A 16,250-nucleotide genomic window follows, 5' to 3' on the forward strand; every position below is an offset into this window, starting at 1 on the left:
CTGTATCACAACAGAAAAATTATTTTTATTATTATATTATAATAATTAGGATCATTAGCAGTAAAATAATGTTTTAAATAAGGGAGAAAAATAATGATGAGAGAGAAAAAGAGATATATATTAATTAGGATAGCATTAAGTTTGAAATTATAATTATCTTATTCTTTGAAATTGCTATATACGTAATATTGAAAAAGTAATGTTATAAGGAGAGTTTTATGTAAAAATTTAAAAGATTGAGATTATATGTAATAATAATAAAAGTTAAAATTGAAGTTAAAAAATTGTGAAAACACCAAAAACATATTTTCCCTTTTTAGAATTTTTTTTAAAAATTATTTCTAAATTTTTATGATCAAACACCACAATTTCCAACTTCAAAATTTTTTTTCCAAAAAAAAGAGAATTTTTCATGGCGAAACGGCCCTAAGATTCCCCATTAAGTTATAAGTAACAGTAGTACAGTGCTCCGCTATTTCCTTTTTTAAAAAAATAATTTTTACTTCATAATTTCAACATTCAACTTGACATGTTATCATTTCACTTTTACAATTAAATCCATAACTTTGCCTTCGGTATCTCTACATTATGAAAAGATAAAAGGAGCTTTGTGTCACAAATAACAAACTTATGTTGTAATCCGTAATTAAAAAAATGTTGTAAGGACTAGGAGGGGGGTGGGATCGAGGGGGGGGGGGGTAGTCCATAAATAATTGGAAGGTATGAGAAATACAAGTGTGACGGAGAAAGAGAGGGAGCAAGCACAAATACTTGCTCTCTTTTTCGTTTGAATCGGAAGATAAAAGCAAATGGCTGACGAACCTTCGTTGACTCGCTGGACCTTTCCGGTACATTTATAATGCACTTCACCTCCTCTTTTTTTTTTTTTTTTTTTTACTATCACTTTCCTTGATTCATTTTCATTTTGATTTTCATTGTGTTAGTTTATACAATGATTTGCTTTTTGGAGTAGGTATAAATTTTAATTTTAAGAAAATCAAAATGATTGAAGTTAGATTTTTGATTTTCGTGCATTTTTTAGCTTTATTGCGATAGCTTTATATTTGCATTATCTTCGAAATGCTGAGTTTTTGAGGTATTTTTGCGATTTTTCATTTTGCTGAAGTTTTTTTGTGCTAAACATTGTATCAATTCATGCATGTGGTGATGGTTGATAGATAGCATAAAATGAATATATTTATGTGGTTTGTTGACTTTTTTTTTTATTTTTTTATAGTTTCGAAGAAAAAAATGGATTTATATTGTGAAATTTTCGGTTTCGATTGAGGCATTTTTTCCCTCTGTGTTCTGAGCTGTGCTGTCTTCTTTTGTTTTTTTGCCCCGATCCGAAGTGAAGTTTGATGATGAGTGTGTGTGATATTATTTGGATGTTCCGTGTTAGGACACGTTTTGGCATGATCAATGATTAGAAATCAGGTTGATTTGAAGCTGACGTTTTGTTTGGCAATGAAATCCATAATTTGTGAAAACTGTCAATACTTCCATAATTCTTATACAATTTTATCAAATGACTAAATCCTAGTGTTAATAAACTAGGGATCAGAATATTCTAAGGTGCCAAATTAATAAATCACATATCTTCATATTCCTTTTGTGAATAAATATTTGCGATACTACAAATAATTTTACAAAGATTTATTGGTCCAATAAATCGACAATAATAACTAGCTACTTCGCTGTTAAAATAGAGAAAATACTCCCATATGATAAGGACAATCTCTTCATGTAGAGTATGAATCTTTTCTTTAAAAAAATTTAAAATTATGTTTTTTGGTAAAATATAAACTTAAGTTCTATCTTTAAAAAAATTTAGATCACAATTTGGAATTCCATATCCTAATTTTGGGAGAATATGGGATTTGAACTCATGATTTGAAGTTGAAGTTCAAATTTTGTGCTGATTTAACAAACTTGATTTGAAACCAAAACTTGAAATTTTCTCCCAAACCAAACGCCTATTTATTTAGGAAATATCTGACAGGAAAGATTGCTGTGACAATAGGTTGATATCACCTAATTGATTTTGTACATTGTTGTTGAAAAATGTGATCTTTTGAGGAGAGATGCAAGCAACAAGGTTGAAAAATATGAATGAATTGTCTCTAAATTTCATTTTTAGTAGATCTTCAAATAGCTGCATAAACAAAGTAATAGACTCCACCTAGAATATAAGTATTAGACAAAATATTAGATTCCTACAACTAAACAACTAATTATTCTAGAAGAATTACAGTAATAACAAATGCAACATCCAACACTTTTTGGGCTTGATTCCAATGTTTTTTTAAAACTGAAATTTGGCTGTTTTTCTTCCAGAAAGTGTGGAAGGGAACTGAGATGTAGTCGTTAAGCAAGGAATACAACGTGTCCTTTTAATTAGTGACTGAATCTTCAAATTAATAGTTTTAAGATGAGATTTTGTCATTAGACAGGTTTTGATTTGGCTAGTTGCTTTAAATCACAATGAAATTATGGTCTTGGAAGAAGCGTGGAAGTGAATAAGAAGCCAGCTGCAATTGAAAAAAATGTGAACTTGTTTTGTTAGTGCTGAAACTAAAAGAGAGAACATAAACTATGTGACTGTCCTTGAGTAGATTCTTTCATGTGCAGATAATTGTAACTTTGTGCCAACTTCCAAGAAATTTTGAATTTGAATAGATGTTAGATAAGCAAAGACTTTTCCAATTAAGTCGGATTGTTCAACTTCTAATCTATTCTCACTTTTAAGTCATGATATTGTCTTCCAAAGAATCTCTAACTGAGCAGAAAAGAAGACATGCAATCAGTAGTTAGTGGCTTAGTTGATTGAAGTTCTAGTTATTAATTAGAGGGAACTGATGGGGAGTTCAAATAGAGTAAACATGAATAGTTTGTTAAACCTTATTGTTAGTTCTGTTCATAGAAGTTACAAATTCCTGAATTAATCATAAGTTGGATGTGCTTCTTGATGAAATGCATAAATCGGGGTTAGGGACATTGAATATTTATATACAACACTTGTTTTTGGTGTCCATATTTAGGATTTTAAGTTGTTTTATGATATTAAGTTTGGGAGGAAGAAGGCTCCTGCACCGGATGCAACTGAGAATGGTGATTCTGTACAAAATGGAAATTCATCAACTGTGAATGGAAATGGATATGTGAGGAACACTGCAGAATTATCCATTTTCGAGCAGTATAATCAGGTATTTTGCTTATGAAAAATAAGATGATCATATATCCTATTGACAATCTGACACTCAATCTTTACTTCTGATTTAGTCTAATGGAGGCTCAACACACTCTAATGGAGTTAATGGAGTTCAGTCTGCCGGAGTGGATGGAAAACCGTATGACACCAAAATTAATGACCTTAAGCTTTGTGTTTGGTTTCTCAGAGATATTTCATATATATAACGACTTTCAACTGCCAAAACTTTACTACCAGTTCCTGGAGTTCACTTTAGTTAAATGTTCATTTTTCAGGCAAAGATCTCTACTTCCTCCTTTTGAATCTGCAGAAATGCGCGCTTTAGGAGAAAGCTTAGCCAGGTACTGTCGACAAAAGGACCTAAACTCTATGAGTAATTGCTGTTGACTGGGGCTGATTTTCTACCACCGTCATATCATTTTTTAGGATTGTAAACTAATTTTGCTAAATCTCTGCCTGTTTTACATTTCCAGGGATATTCTCCGTGGTAATCCAGATGTTAAGTGGGAGAGCATTAAAGGATTAGAGACTGCCAAGCGTCTACTAAAAGAAGCAGTTGTCATGCCTATTAAATATCCAAAGTAGGTTTAGTAAACACTGATTGGTTATGTACTGCTTGTCTAACAAGTTCAATCGAGAGGCTGTAATATTGTTGTGCCACCAAGTTTTGGATCGTGCACCACCGGCCCTCGGTTATTTCTTGATTATAAAATAAAATCCCTTGCATGCTTGTGTTGCAAGCTAAATAACAAAAAATTTAGTGCGAATATCCAATCCAATAATGTCTTCTGACGTTCTATTTGTAATTTTTCATGAACTTTTTCTTTTTGAGTGAACGTGATATTCAGAGGCTTTACTTATTTTTTGATAATCTTGGTGTCCGGGATAGCAAACGGACCTTGACTAATTCCAAGGGGTACCTGCTATCTCCGACGCATACCGGTACCAGACTGAGTAACTCGATCCATCAGGGTTTGGACAGAGTGGAATATCACTAATTGTATTTGTTTCTGCTAGGAATTTGGGAATTGAATCTGAGACCTCTTGGTTAACCTATTTCATTGACCACCAAGTCGCACCCTTGGGTGCGATATCAAAATCCTTATTTCTGAACTAATATACCTTTTCCTCTCCTCTTCTAGGTACTTTAAAGGTCTTCTAACTCCATGGAAAGGTATCCTCCTTTTTGGCCCTCCCGGAACAGGAAAGGTTTGTAATCTTATTTCTTACCATGCAAAAGGTTCTTTTAAATCACATTCTGTATCCTAAAGCTCTATGTCATTGATTTCCTTCTGTTGGTACTTCCATCAATGATCTGTCCAGTTTCATGTTCATATTGTTGGAACTCTGCATTCTAACATTTTCTTTTACACATAAAGCTTAATAACTTTATATGAGACGAGGCCAACTACGTAGCTTGTTTTGATGTTATAATATCTATTTATCTTGTTAAAATTTTAATCTGTTAATTTGTAGACCATGCTTGCAAAGGCAGTTGCAACTGAATGCAATACCACATTTTTCAATATCTCAGCATCATCAGTTGTCAGCAAATGGCGTGGTATGTTTTCCCTCTGCTATATACTAAAATGGTCTTTCATATTGATCAGCTTGAGGATTTTAATTTTGGCAAATCTATGAAGATTACAGGTTGACTTGGGTATTAACTCAAACGTCTTTTAAAAGAGGAAAATGACTCCAAACTTGTAGTATGATATTAAAAGAGCATTGTGGAAGGACTGATATAACCATTCTATTTATTGATATTCAAATATATTATTCAACCAAAAGTAAACACCGTCCAGTTTGAAATGAAGTTACACGTTGTAGCTTGGTTTGTGTACTGATGGCCATGCTATATCCTGCTCTAGTGTTAGCGGAGCTAAAGAGATGTATCAATTATCTGTAGTAAAAAACTAATGCATGTTCTAAATTATTATTCAGTAGTTACTGCAGACATATTTGTATTTGTCTGCATTGGGGTCCAGACAGCTCTTTTGTGTGATGTCAACTTTGACAGAAGCTAGCACCTAATGCGGCTGACTTAATAAGGCATCTGTATGTTATAGGCATTTCTACACACATCAACAGTAACGATTTCTGTCTTTGGTTGTCAGCCTCTGCCTTTTTTACTCATCTTTTTCTTCTGCAATGTCAAGAAAGTTCTTAGAATGTCAAGCATCTAACTCAATCAAGATAATTCCAGTGTATCTCATCCGCTTTGAGATGAATAAAATATTAGATACATCAGTTGAGAAAAGTTTTTCAGTTTTTGTGTTGTGTGCTCTTTAGAAGTTTCTTCTGTGATACAGGTGATTCTGAGAAAGCGATAAAAGTGTTATTCGAGCTCGCCAGGCATCATGCACCTTCAACCATCTTTCTTGATGAAATCGATGCCATCATTAGTCAACGTGGGGAAGCACGCAGTGAGCATGAATCTAGTAGGCGTTTAAAAACCGAACTGCTCATACAGGTGAAGCTTGATACTTAGAAGTGCATGGATGACATGTGAAAAGCTATACTTTTGCATGGGGATGCTTACGTAATTAATAAGTCAATTACTGCCCCAGGGAATGATGGTGCCATTTATTCTCTCTGTATGTTTCTTTGTCCCTCCCCTTCCCCCCTTTTGTGGTTTCACATTGGGTGGGTTTGGGAGACTGAAGCACTTGATGCAGTTTGTCAAAAGACTCCCTCTTAAAAGAATTAATGAGACCATGAACTAGCACTTCAGGAAATATCTTTTCCTGCTGTTATGAGAAGCTTGTTACAGTAGCTGGACCTTCTTGTGAAATTACCAAGTGCGGAATTTCAGCTGATTAACACCCTTCTGAACTACTAAGCTTAAAAATTGGAATCTGGAATATTTTATCTCTGATATCATTGATGGGTTACAACATGCTCCATTGAATTTGAATTCTGTGTTGTTCTACAGTCGTTGAGAAGTAAGTTGAGTGAGTATAGTAACCATTGGAATTTAAAGAGAGGAAAGCCACTTGACACCAGAGAGGATAGGAAACTTTATGCCGTTTAAGTAAAAACTAAGTAAATGTTTTGACTCATCTTTTTAGACTTAGCTAATAATGATGCAGCACCAGGATGAATTGTTCCAAGGAAAATCATAATATGCATAAAAGTAAGACATCAACTTGTGAAGTTTGCTTTATGTCAGTTCTTGTTTTTTTTTCCTGTTACAGAATATGGTAACCAAATCATAGGAGCGATTCTAGAATATTTTCTGTATTTATTTTTATTTATTCCCTTTGATAGAAGATCCTTGTAATTGTATATGTATCTTGTATAGTATATTCATGAATAGAAAGACAAGTTCTTCCTTTTGATTACATGGTATATGGGCAAGGCCCATTCCAATTCTTTATTTGCGCTATTTTGGGTCCCCATATTATATTGTTCATGCTCCAAATGTCTCCTCTGTGTGTTGGGTGTGGGGTTTATATGGCGTTGAACAATTCTTACCTCATGAGCTAGCTTTTGGGGTTGAGTTAGGGCCAAGGTCCATTTTCTTTACACTTCCCTTTGATATTAATGGAGACATTTAGTGTGGTTTTATACGAACTTTATCGATAGGTAATGGTTGTAATACACTGCAGATGGACGGTTTGAATCGGACAGATGAACTTGTCTTTGTTCTGGCAGCAACAAATCTTCCCTGGGAACTGGATGGAGCAATGCTCAGGCGTCTTGAGAAGCGGGTAATCTGTCTTGTGGGATTGAAACATCCTTCTTTTTATAATTAGACTATTCGCGAGAAAGAAATGAATTAGAGCAAAAGTATATTTTATTTTTCATTTATTTTTAGCTTGACAATGTTCCCATTTCTTTCAGTATCTCCTAGTAAATCATGTCAAAACATTTAGTAGTTTAAGTCGAGCTTGTAACTATTTGTTCATCTTTTTACTGTAATTGTAGATCCTCGTACCCCTTCCGGAGCCAGAAGCGAGGTGCGCCATGTTTGAGGAATTACTACCATCCCTTCCTGAAGAGGCGCCACTTCCATATGACTTATTGGTAGAAAAGACGGAAGGTTTTTCAGGTTCTGATATTCGGCTATTGTGCAAGGAGGCTGCCATGCAACCATTAAGACGTTTAATGGCAGAACTTGAAGAGAAGGAAGGAGTGGTGCCTGAGGATGGTATGCCATATTTTATCTCTACTTTGTTAGGTTGAGAGGGGGCAACAGTTATCTGTGGGAAATAGGGTCTCCGTGTTTCTGGTTTACTACTGCATTAATTGGGTATATGCTTATTATATTATAGCCCTTCCCTCTATCACATCCTACCAAGCTATTCGGTTATTTCTAAATACTGCCACATGCATCTATTGGTACTTCGGTGATTTTCTAAAGACAACCAATGCATCCAGTCTTTTTAATCTGTCTTAATTTCAACAATTGCGGTTAAAGCTATAAGATACGTTTCTTCCCCATGAAAAAAGGACCTAGAGAAGTCAATGTAAGTTGGATACTGGCTGTAACGTGCACTTGTACATGTTCATCATGTATGTGTATTTCATTACAAATCTTTACCTGCTCCAGTTACAAGAATTAGTATGACGCACTGTTATATTTGACTTGTTGATCAGTGTTTGTTGCCATTGAAACTTAATAGCCAAGCACCGTGAAGAATTTTATTGAGGCACGCACTTGTTTAAGTCCACAATCTCTTTGGTTTCTACTGAATTCCTGCTTTCTTGCAGAGTTGCCCAATGTTGGACCAGTTACTGTGACAGATATTGAGATGGCACTGAAGAACACCAGACCATCTGCACACCTCCATGCACCTAGGTACGATAAGTTCAATTCAGACTATGGCAGCCATTTGCTCCAATGAAGGCACCACTCCGCTGTATTCTCTTTACTTCAACTGTTCTCCGCTGAGCTATTCAGCAGTGTGTCAACACAGATGTTAATTTTTTAAATCTGTGTTTGTAAAATGTACGACTGTTTTGGTGTTTTGAGCTTATAGCTTTGGTGATCAATTTCATTATGTTTTTTCTTCTTCTATGGTTTTCTTTAGCAACTGGAAACATCATTTTTTCTTTTACTCATGTATCTTCCTGTTGAATCTCTATTTTCACATGGAATAACGAGCATCTGGAAAGTTATTTGCTCCTGTGGTCTCTAAATAAGGGACTTGTTAAAGTACGAGCCCTACTAATTGCCTAACCGTGGAACTAGTAAGTAAACGTGGTTCACAGAACTAAAAGCTGAACACAATGTTTTTCACGTGGAAAACACCCGGCTCAAGAAATGTGTAAAAAATCACGACCTGTACCTCTATAGGATTTAACCCCAACTTCACTATAACACTTAGCCTCAACAATCAATAAAATTACAAGACTTCTTGTAAACTAGGAATTAAAACGCCTTAACTCCTATCACTACAAAAACACAAATCTTCCCAAGATGTTCCCAAGTCTTCGAGTTCCCTAACTTGAAGACACAACTCAGTTTATAGATCACTGAGACTAGAACAATGACTCATTACAACTCAAAGAACCTACCTTCTACAAACAGTCTATTACAACTCAAAGAACCTACCTTCTACAAACAGTCTATGACTTGCTAAGTAAGGGACCAGGTTCACTCAAATAACCTACATTCTACAAACAGTCTATTACAACTCAAAGAACCTACCTTCTACAAACAGTCTATGACTTGCTAAGTAAGGGACCAGGTTCTTTTTCAAGTATGTGAACTGTTTTGCTGATTGTTGATTATCTTTTCAGTGCATTGAGTGAGTGCTTTTGAATTCATTTCTTGTATTTAAGCACACACCTCATAGAATCCTTCAATTGATCTAATCTTCTATGTTCAATAGGACTCTAGATAGTTTCACTCTTCTTGTTGCTGCCACCTCTCTTACTTCTTTGAATAGGATTCTTTTTTCAATAGGATTCTTCTTTTATCTCTGCAAGACCTCTTATTCAATTCAAATTCTGTGAGACTTCTTGTTCAACTCAACTCCTGCAAGACTTTTTGTTCAACTCAACTTCTGATGTGATAAATGTTATCCACTTGTGTTTGTACACGTCATTTTATCAATAACTTGTCTGCATCTTTGTTCACTTGGATGGACCAGCTTTCACAACTTGTTTCATTCACATGTCTATCATCAAAACTCCTCATTTCTTAACAGGACTTAAGGATCCTCTCAACTGAAAGTTCCTCCCAAATCATATCATCGTAATCATCCCAAACTTTTTTGTTTTCTGAAAGTTTTACAGCAGGGACAGGGGAAGAGAAAGGGGGTGGGGTGGGGTGGGGTGGGGTGGGGGGGTATTGACTGCAAATATCCAATCAACCGATCTACCAAAATTCCTCAAAATATAAACTATACATGGTGGAACTTGTTCAATTTCGTCCCCACAAGCACAAAGTTCACAATTTGTAATGCAAGTATCATTTCACGCAATTTATCAAGTACTAGGAAGGTAAGTTTTTGGAGGAAAACACTTCTACTCTTCTAGAAGGTGAGATCTCTAGTAAGCATTATATACATTTAAAGAACCAATTTGTTTTATTTTATGTTTAAAGAACAAAACAAAACAAAGGGGCTGCTACATGTATCATTACCAAAGTTTGTCAAATTCCTTTTTACTTATAGTTAGGATTGATCTAAGTTACTATCAAGAGTCGCTCTATAGTGTTACAAATTAATTCACGTGAATTCAATATCTTTTATTCAAATTCTATATACATATTAAGAAATTCATAAATATTCATAAAAAAAAAATCTATGAACCCCAGTTTTATATATTAACTTGAAACTATCATAGAAATTTATAATTTTCAAATTTGAATTTGAATCTGCATCTGGGCCTACTACATAAAATCAAATGATTAAACGACAAAGGTTGGGATATTCTAAGTTCCAAAGAAAATGCAAAGAGCACCTAATATTTTCTTGAAGGATATGATGATGAATTGGAGATTAAGTTAAAAGATGGAAATATGGTTATAAGAAAAGGGGATCTCCTAATTGCCAACTCTGAAAAGAGGCAACAATGGCGAGCTATGACTAACTTATGAAGAAAGAGGGCAAATGCACATGATAACCTACGTGGTAATGGGGTATCTTAGGCAACTTTCCGACTATGACAATTTTGTTTGTTTGCTAAAAAGCAACCAATACAATCTCATTTGTTGCACTCTATGTACTTGTTTTCTGCTAGAATCTGTTGCACTTGCACAAGATAAAAAGAAATGCCATGTTATAACTTTAATTTTTGCTCCAATAGTCAATATTCTATTTTCTTTTTTGCTAAGTGATTGGATACCATGTGCATCGAGTTAGCTACTCATGGAGGAGATAATATACATCTTACACGTTATGTGTGAGTTAGGAACCAAACTAGAGATGTTGATTTGTGGAGAATTTTAGAGATAATCAAGGAACATGCATATTTGAATATTTAGGTAAGAATATGAAACCTAAATAAGGGCTAACATTAGATAAAGGAAATGAGATATATATTGAAAAATTAGAAATGTACCGACTTTGTTGAAAACGAAGTTCATAGATACGAAGAAAAATTTTCTAGTGTGGGGATATGTATTCAAGAAAATAGAGTTTTTGTTCATAGTTATAAATTTAAGCAATGTAATTCACGAAAGATCTTAATATTTTTATTTAGTATGTTTCAACGTAGAAAAAAAGTCATATTTGAGCAATTACATACATGTCTAAGTTATACCATCCAAAGAAACAGCAACAATTTTCCAAATTGTGTGGGATTCACGTGTAACAAGACAATGCATTTTCTATAACTTCTATTCATAAAAAAAAATTGACCACTGACGGAATCAGTTGAGAATTTTACTAATGTTTGTTAAAGGTATTCCCTTTTTTATCGAATGATCCATAGAATGATTCTTATTTTTTGATTCCCTATAAAAAAAAAACTCTTTATTTTTTGTGATGTTTTAAGTTGGTGGGCTTCATGTGCATCATGTTAGATGATATACCAAAGTATCAGATAGTTTTAAGATTGTTTTATGTGAAAAGAACATATATTAATATATTATATAATAAGATATACAAATTCATAAAGACGTTTATTAATTTGTTTCATATCTCTACAGTGAAAAAAGTCTTAAAGTGCCTTTAAGTTTAAGAAAAGGATGGCAGACATGCACTATGCTGACGGTTTATACGCTCAGGAGAATAAAGGTTGCCCTATCTAGCAGATTTTATATATTTTAAATTTTCAAAGTAAAAAATAAAGGTATCCCTTTTGCCTATTTGTCGCATTATATTTTAATTTATACATTAATATATCAAGAAAAAGAGGAAATGCAAAACAAAAGAAAGAAGGCTATAAGCATGTATGAATATATAGTTATGGTTTTATGGAATCCACGTCCAAAGCAAAGATACAACAAGTATGAGTCTTAACTTCAGAAGGTGGAAAGGTTATTTTCAAACAACAACAATGACATACTGAGTGACATTTCACGTCCAAAGATGTAGTCTTTATTTCAAAACAAGATATACTTGAATGTTATTATATATCATTAACAATGAACATTATAGATACAGATATTACAAATGCTAGAAAGATTGTAATTCAGCCCTTCCCATTTCATCTAAAAATCCTCTGCACAATGAGATCATAACAAACTGATAATTCTGTCAATTCCCTAGCAAAGAATCATCAAATCGCGAATATTGTACAATAAATGACATCGACTATACATATTTTTTCTATGAAGCAAGAAACTAGATCGCCCCAAAAAAAAATATTACGAAATTAAAGCTCCTTGTGTCTCATAGCCTGCGCTTGTTAAATTAATTGTTGTGAGCTCCATTCTTGACGATCCATTCATAGACGTCCAGTGGCTGATAGGTCGTTGTCTCAGTTGAAATATCTAAATGAATATCTCCGATAAATTCTAAATTTAAATGACTGTCTATGTATTCAGCCTTTATACTCTTTTTTTCCCTTGTTTGGACTTACTAATTTATATCTTATAGAGAAGACTTGCCAATATTGTATTTACAGCCAAGTACTTCCCTTTTGCCTCAATGTTGTCTTGATTATCTCATTAACGCTTGCAAAGCCAGCAAAAATACACAAACATCATCATCCAATTGACCAAGCTTTGATATCCCACTCTTTTCACCTGTTTGAAAAGAACATTGATCAATAATAACACCACATTAATTAAAAAAGAGAACATGTAACAATCTACCCTCTCTAGACCCCTCTTGTAGAAATACATTGAATATATTGTTGTTGTATATAAAAATCATTTATTTTTTGTTCTACGAATATTTTATATCGATTAATTCACTCTAATCACTAAAAAAAAAAAAAAAGAATTGGCTACGAACAACTTTTGTCGTCGCTAAATAACAAGAAGTGGTTAATCTTATTTAACAATGGGTTATTAAAATTTCGTTTTAGCTCCGGGGTATTATGGCCTGAGTAGATCAGGATTCGAGCATGGCAAGATCCATTTCGGGGGCCAACGCTCTCAATATGATTTTTTTTTCTATTCTCAAGGACTCGAACCCGAACCCTCTGGTTAGGAATGAAGAAATCTCAACCATCCCACCGCAACTCCATCTCACCACAACTCATGTCGGCCAGTGAGTATGTATGCTTAATTATATGTTACCCTTAATTAAGAGGAATATATATTAGATGAAAAAGTGACAACTAAATTAAAGTATATGTTCTTACCATGGGAGGGGCAGAGGAAGCAAGAGAAATTGAAGCTGATGCTGGCTCTGTAGTTGAAGAACTTGTTGACAATAATCCCACATTATAAGCCATGGTTCCATCAGGCTGAAACAATCCATAATTTCTCTCTGAAGTTGGCCCTGGCTTCATGTCTTCATTAAACAAAGCAAACACATAAATATCCAATCTCACATTAGGCCTCAATGGGGTCCCTTCATTAAGCAATTGCCTCCTCAAAATGTTCCTATTGTAAATTGCTGCATTTTGTAGTGTGGCACCAATTTCATTTGTGTCACCTTTTGATGGCCATCCTGTCTCAGAAATTTTAACTTCAAGTCCATTAAATCCCATTCTTGCAATCGCAAAAATCGCGGCGTCGACTTGAGCATACAACATGTTGTCATAGTGTAGCTTTGTGTATGGATCAACCATCCCTTCATTTGAATTGAATAACACATAGTCTAAGGAAATTTTGTTGGGATTGTCTTTATAAGCAAAATAAGGATATGCATTGATCCAAAAAGGTGATTTTGTAGTTGCTAAAAATTGCAAGAATTGTTGCATTATTTGATTAAGGTCAGTCCTAAAACTACCAGCTGAAGGAGGGTAAGAATTTGCTAAAACTGCAAGTGAATTAGGGGAAGATACTTGAATGTATTGGCTTAGTCCTGTTTTAACAAGTGCTGCATGGATGTTAACCATGGCTGGCACAAGATATGTCATTAAGGACGTGTCTTCGTCTGTGAATATCTCGTTGCCTACCGCGATCCCCGTGATGTTTGTGGCTGGAAAATAGGGCCTAATGTGGCTAGTTACCCATTGAAGGGCTTGTTGTTGGTCACATAATGTGGCTAACATTTGATTCTCCACTGTCACAATTAACTCTATGTTGGAGTTGGCAAATGTTGTCAACACTTGAGGGTTTGTGTCGTAGATTCTTGCCTTTGTTATCTTTAGAGCATGCAAAAGTTGTAGGACTTTCTCTGGTGGTGGTAAATTGTTTGCTACTTGACCATAATTAATCCCAAGTGATTCTACTTCTCTAATATTGTTCAAACCTGTTGCATACATAACTCACAATATTAATCTAAGTAATCATAATGGCATTAACAAGAAATACTTAGCACTACTAAAAAAAATGCGAATTTGTGATGGAGGTAAAATGTTTCTAACACGACGGAAAGGAAAAAAGTTAAGTACTTACCTAATAAAATTAGGAGAAAGAATGTTACAAGAAATTGCAACAATGAAGTTCTTGATCTCAAAGGGGCATCCATTGATTGAATAAACAAATTTAAAAATGGATTCTTGATTGATTGATTGATGTTTCTTAGAAGAGAAGAGAGAGAGAGAATTGTGGGAGGGAAGGAAGAAGTATGAAGGGAGGTATATATAGGCATCTATGTTTTGACAATTCTTTTCTTTACTTGCATGAATTTATATATGTTTTTTTTTTAGTATAGTAATATTATTTTGGTGGGCAAAAAAATTAAGTTTGCTTTTGGCTTCTTATTAATTGTGGACAGGTTTTTGAATGACTTTGTCTCGTCATCTTAATTTTTCTTCACTGATGGGTTCTTTTGGGTTTTACCAGTTAGTTCCATTTTTGTCGTCTTTTCAAAGAGGTCACCAATTAGTCCACTTGACAAGTATACCCCTTTCTTCATTCAAAAGAAAACAGCTATATTGATATTTTATTTGGCACTAAGTGATAGGCAATCCCAAATATTTGGGCTATTTTTGATGTTTATTGTAAACTATTAAGGAAAAAGTTGTTTGTCTAATCTCGATATAAGATGGTGAATCTAGAATTATGGTACATGCATGGTTGGACATTTTCATGAAAAAATAAGGAAAAAGTCCGGTCCATAAGAAAAGCTGAATCCACACTTAAATTATATAAGTGACTTATTATACACTTTAACTATATAAAAATCAAATTTTTTACACCCTGTAAAACATTATACCATTTGCATGTGGTGTGGTATTGCACACGCGCCTGCCAAGTCAGCATGATACAAAAAAATAATAAATTTATTATTTTCATAAATTTTTCTTTTTTCTTTTTAATTTAAATTCTTTTTCTTTCTTCTTCAATATACAAAACCTCCATTGTTATCCAAAACCTCCATTGTTATGAGTTCAATTTTTTTTTTCTTTTTCTTCAATATCCAAAACCTCCATTATTGTCCAAAACCTTCATTGTTATGAGCTCAATTTTTTTTCTTCAATGTCCAATTATAGATACACTTTTCTACACAGTGAAATCCAATTATATGTGCAGAAAAGTTTTATCCTTTTTTTTTTCTAACTTGATATTTATCTTGTTTAACAGACAAGGTGCGGCACTGAAATTGCATCAAATTTATCATTGGCGATGCAGCTCCGGCAGCGATTCCTTGATACACCGCCGCGCATACCTAAACTCTACACATTACCCACACAATACAAAACCTCACTACCTCAGTAGTACTATAATTTCCCCCAAAACTAAAAACGTCAAAACACCAACAACAACCTCAATCCCCAAACTATTTAATGGAAAGCTTCATAATGAAAAACTTCACCAACAAAAATCCAAATTTCTCCTCAGAGAAGCCTACTGATTTGTACGCATTTGCAGCTTCGACGGGATCGATAATTAGGTTCGATGGTTGAATTGAATTGGGAGAAGAAGAAGAAGGAGGAATTTCACCCATTGTTAATCGTTCGAAACTCATTAACAACTTGAAATTGAAATTGGAATTTTCAGTTTGGGGATTTTTAAATTTGGAGAAAAGAAGAAGATGGATGTTGGGGATTTTTGAATTTGGAGAAGAAGAAGATGGATGTTTAGAAACCTTCAAAAATTCTAAACATCTTTTTTTTAGTTTGAGGATTTTTGAATTTGGAGAAGAAGAAGATGAATTGGAATTGGAATTTTCAGTTTTAACTTTTATTTTGTGTTATTTTTTAATTTAGATGCGCCTATTTTTAATTAAATAATTATATTTTTTTCACGTCAGATTTAGGGGGTAAAAAATTTCACTTTCAAGTAGTTTAAGTGTGTATTAGGTCACTTCAATAGTTTATGTATGTCTTAGACTTTTTGACTATAATTTAGGATGGAAACGATGTCTTTTCTCAAAATAAAATAAAATAAAAGAATTATATATAATGAATTTAAGTTTCATATGATCCCATTTTTCTATAACAACATCATCATATAGTAACATTTCATTATAAATATCAAGTTTTTCCTGAAAGTAATTTTCTATGTTATACAAAGTGATTTTATTCATCTTTTTTTTTTTTTTTTATCTATAACAATCAATTAAGATTTAAATGTCAA

The 16,250-nt window shown here is 33.7% G+C and overlaps 2 protein-coding genes across 3 annotated transcripts; one reads left to right on the plus strand and one right to left on the minus strand.

Annotated features, from left to right (window-relative positions):
• Positions 1-635: 635 nt before the first annotated feature.
• LOC107859089 (katanin p60 ATPase-containing subunit A-like 2) lies at positions 636-8,341 on the plus strand. Of its 2 annotated transcripts, none has more exons than XM_016703982.2 (11): positions 636-848; positions 3,069-3,206; positions 3,283-3,350; positions 3,487-3,552; positions 3,685-3,792; positions 4,354-4,420; positions 4,688-4,772; positions 5,524-5,684; positions 6,823-6,924; positions 7,142-7,364; positions 7,928-8,341. In XM_016703982.2, exons 1-11 carry the CDS (start codon positions 810-812, stop codon positions 8,059-8,061), a joined length of 1,191 nt encoding a protein of 396 aa, XP_016559468.1. In that variant the 5' UTR covers positions 636-809; the 3' UTR covers positions 8,062-8,341. The 2 variants fall into 2 exon arrangements, with proteins under 2 accessions (XP_016559468.1, XP_016559467.1); XM_016703981.2 differs by having other exon boundaries at positions 696-848; positions 3,042-3,206.
• A 3,441-nt stretch (positions 8,342-11,782) lies between these two features.
• Positions 11,783-14,338, minus strand: LOC107861128 (glucan endo-1,3-beta-glucosidase 14). Its single transcript, XM_016706506.2, has 3 exons — positions 14,124-14,338; positions 12,920-13,977; positions 11,783-12,356 (listed from the first exon to the last, which is right to left on the minus strand). The coding sequence occupies exons 1-3, from the start codon at positions 14,317-14,319 to the stop codon at positions 12,279-12,281; spliced, it is 1,332 nt and encodes a 443-aa protein (XP_016561992.1). The 5' UTR covers positions 14,320-14,338; the 3' UTR covers positions 11,783-12,278.
• Between the last annotated feature and the right edge of the window lie 1,912 nt (positions 14,339-16,250).

This window comes from Capsicum annuum, chromosome 2, assembly GCF_002878395.1.
Source record: "Capsicum annuum cultivar UCD-10X-F1 chromosome 2, UCD10Xv1.1, whole genome shotgun sequence".
Lineage (NCBI taxonomy): Eukaryota > Viridiplantae > Streptophyta > Magnoliopsida > Solanales > Solanaceae > Capsicum > Capsicum annuum.

Excerpts from the sequence above, each read along its gene's own strand:
- LOC107859089 (XM_016703981.2), top strand. The coding sequence starts at position 810 with ATGGCTGACGAACCTTCGTTGACTCGCTGGACCTTTCCG. Across the intron at positions 6,925-7,141 it reads TCAGGCGTCTTGAGAAGCGG|ATCCTCGTACCCCTTCCGGA; the intron begins GTAATCTGTCTT and ends CTGTAATTGTAG. Across the intron at positions 7,365-7,927 it reads AGGAGTGGTGCCTGAGGATG|AGTTGCCCAATGTTGGACCA; the intron begins GTATGCCATATT and ends GCTTTCTTGCAG.
- LOC107861128 (XM_016706506.2), bottom strand. The coding sequence starts at position 14,319 with ATGCCTATATATACCTCCCTTCATACTTCTTCCTTCCCTCCCACAATT. Across the intron at positions 13,978-14,123 it reads CTTTCTCCTAATTTTATTAG|GTTTGAACAATATTAGAGAA; the intron begins GTAAGTACTTAA and ends TGTATGCAACAG. Across the intron at positions 12,357-12,919 it reads CTTCCTCTGCCCCTCCCATG|GTGAAAAGAGTGGGATATCA; the intron begins GTAAGAACATAT and ends CTTTTCAAACAG.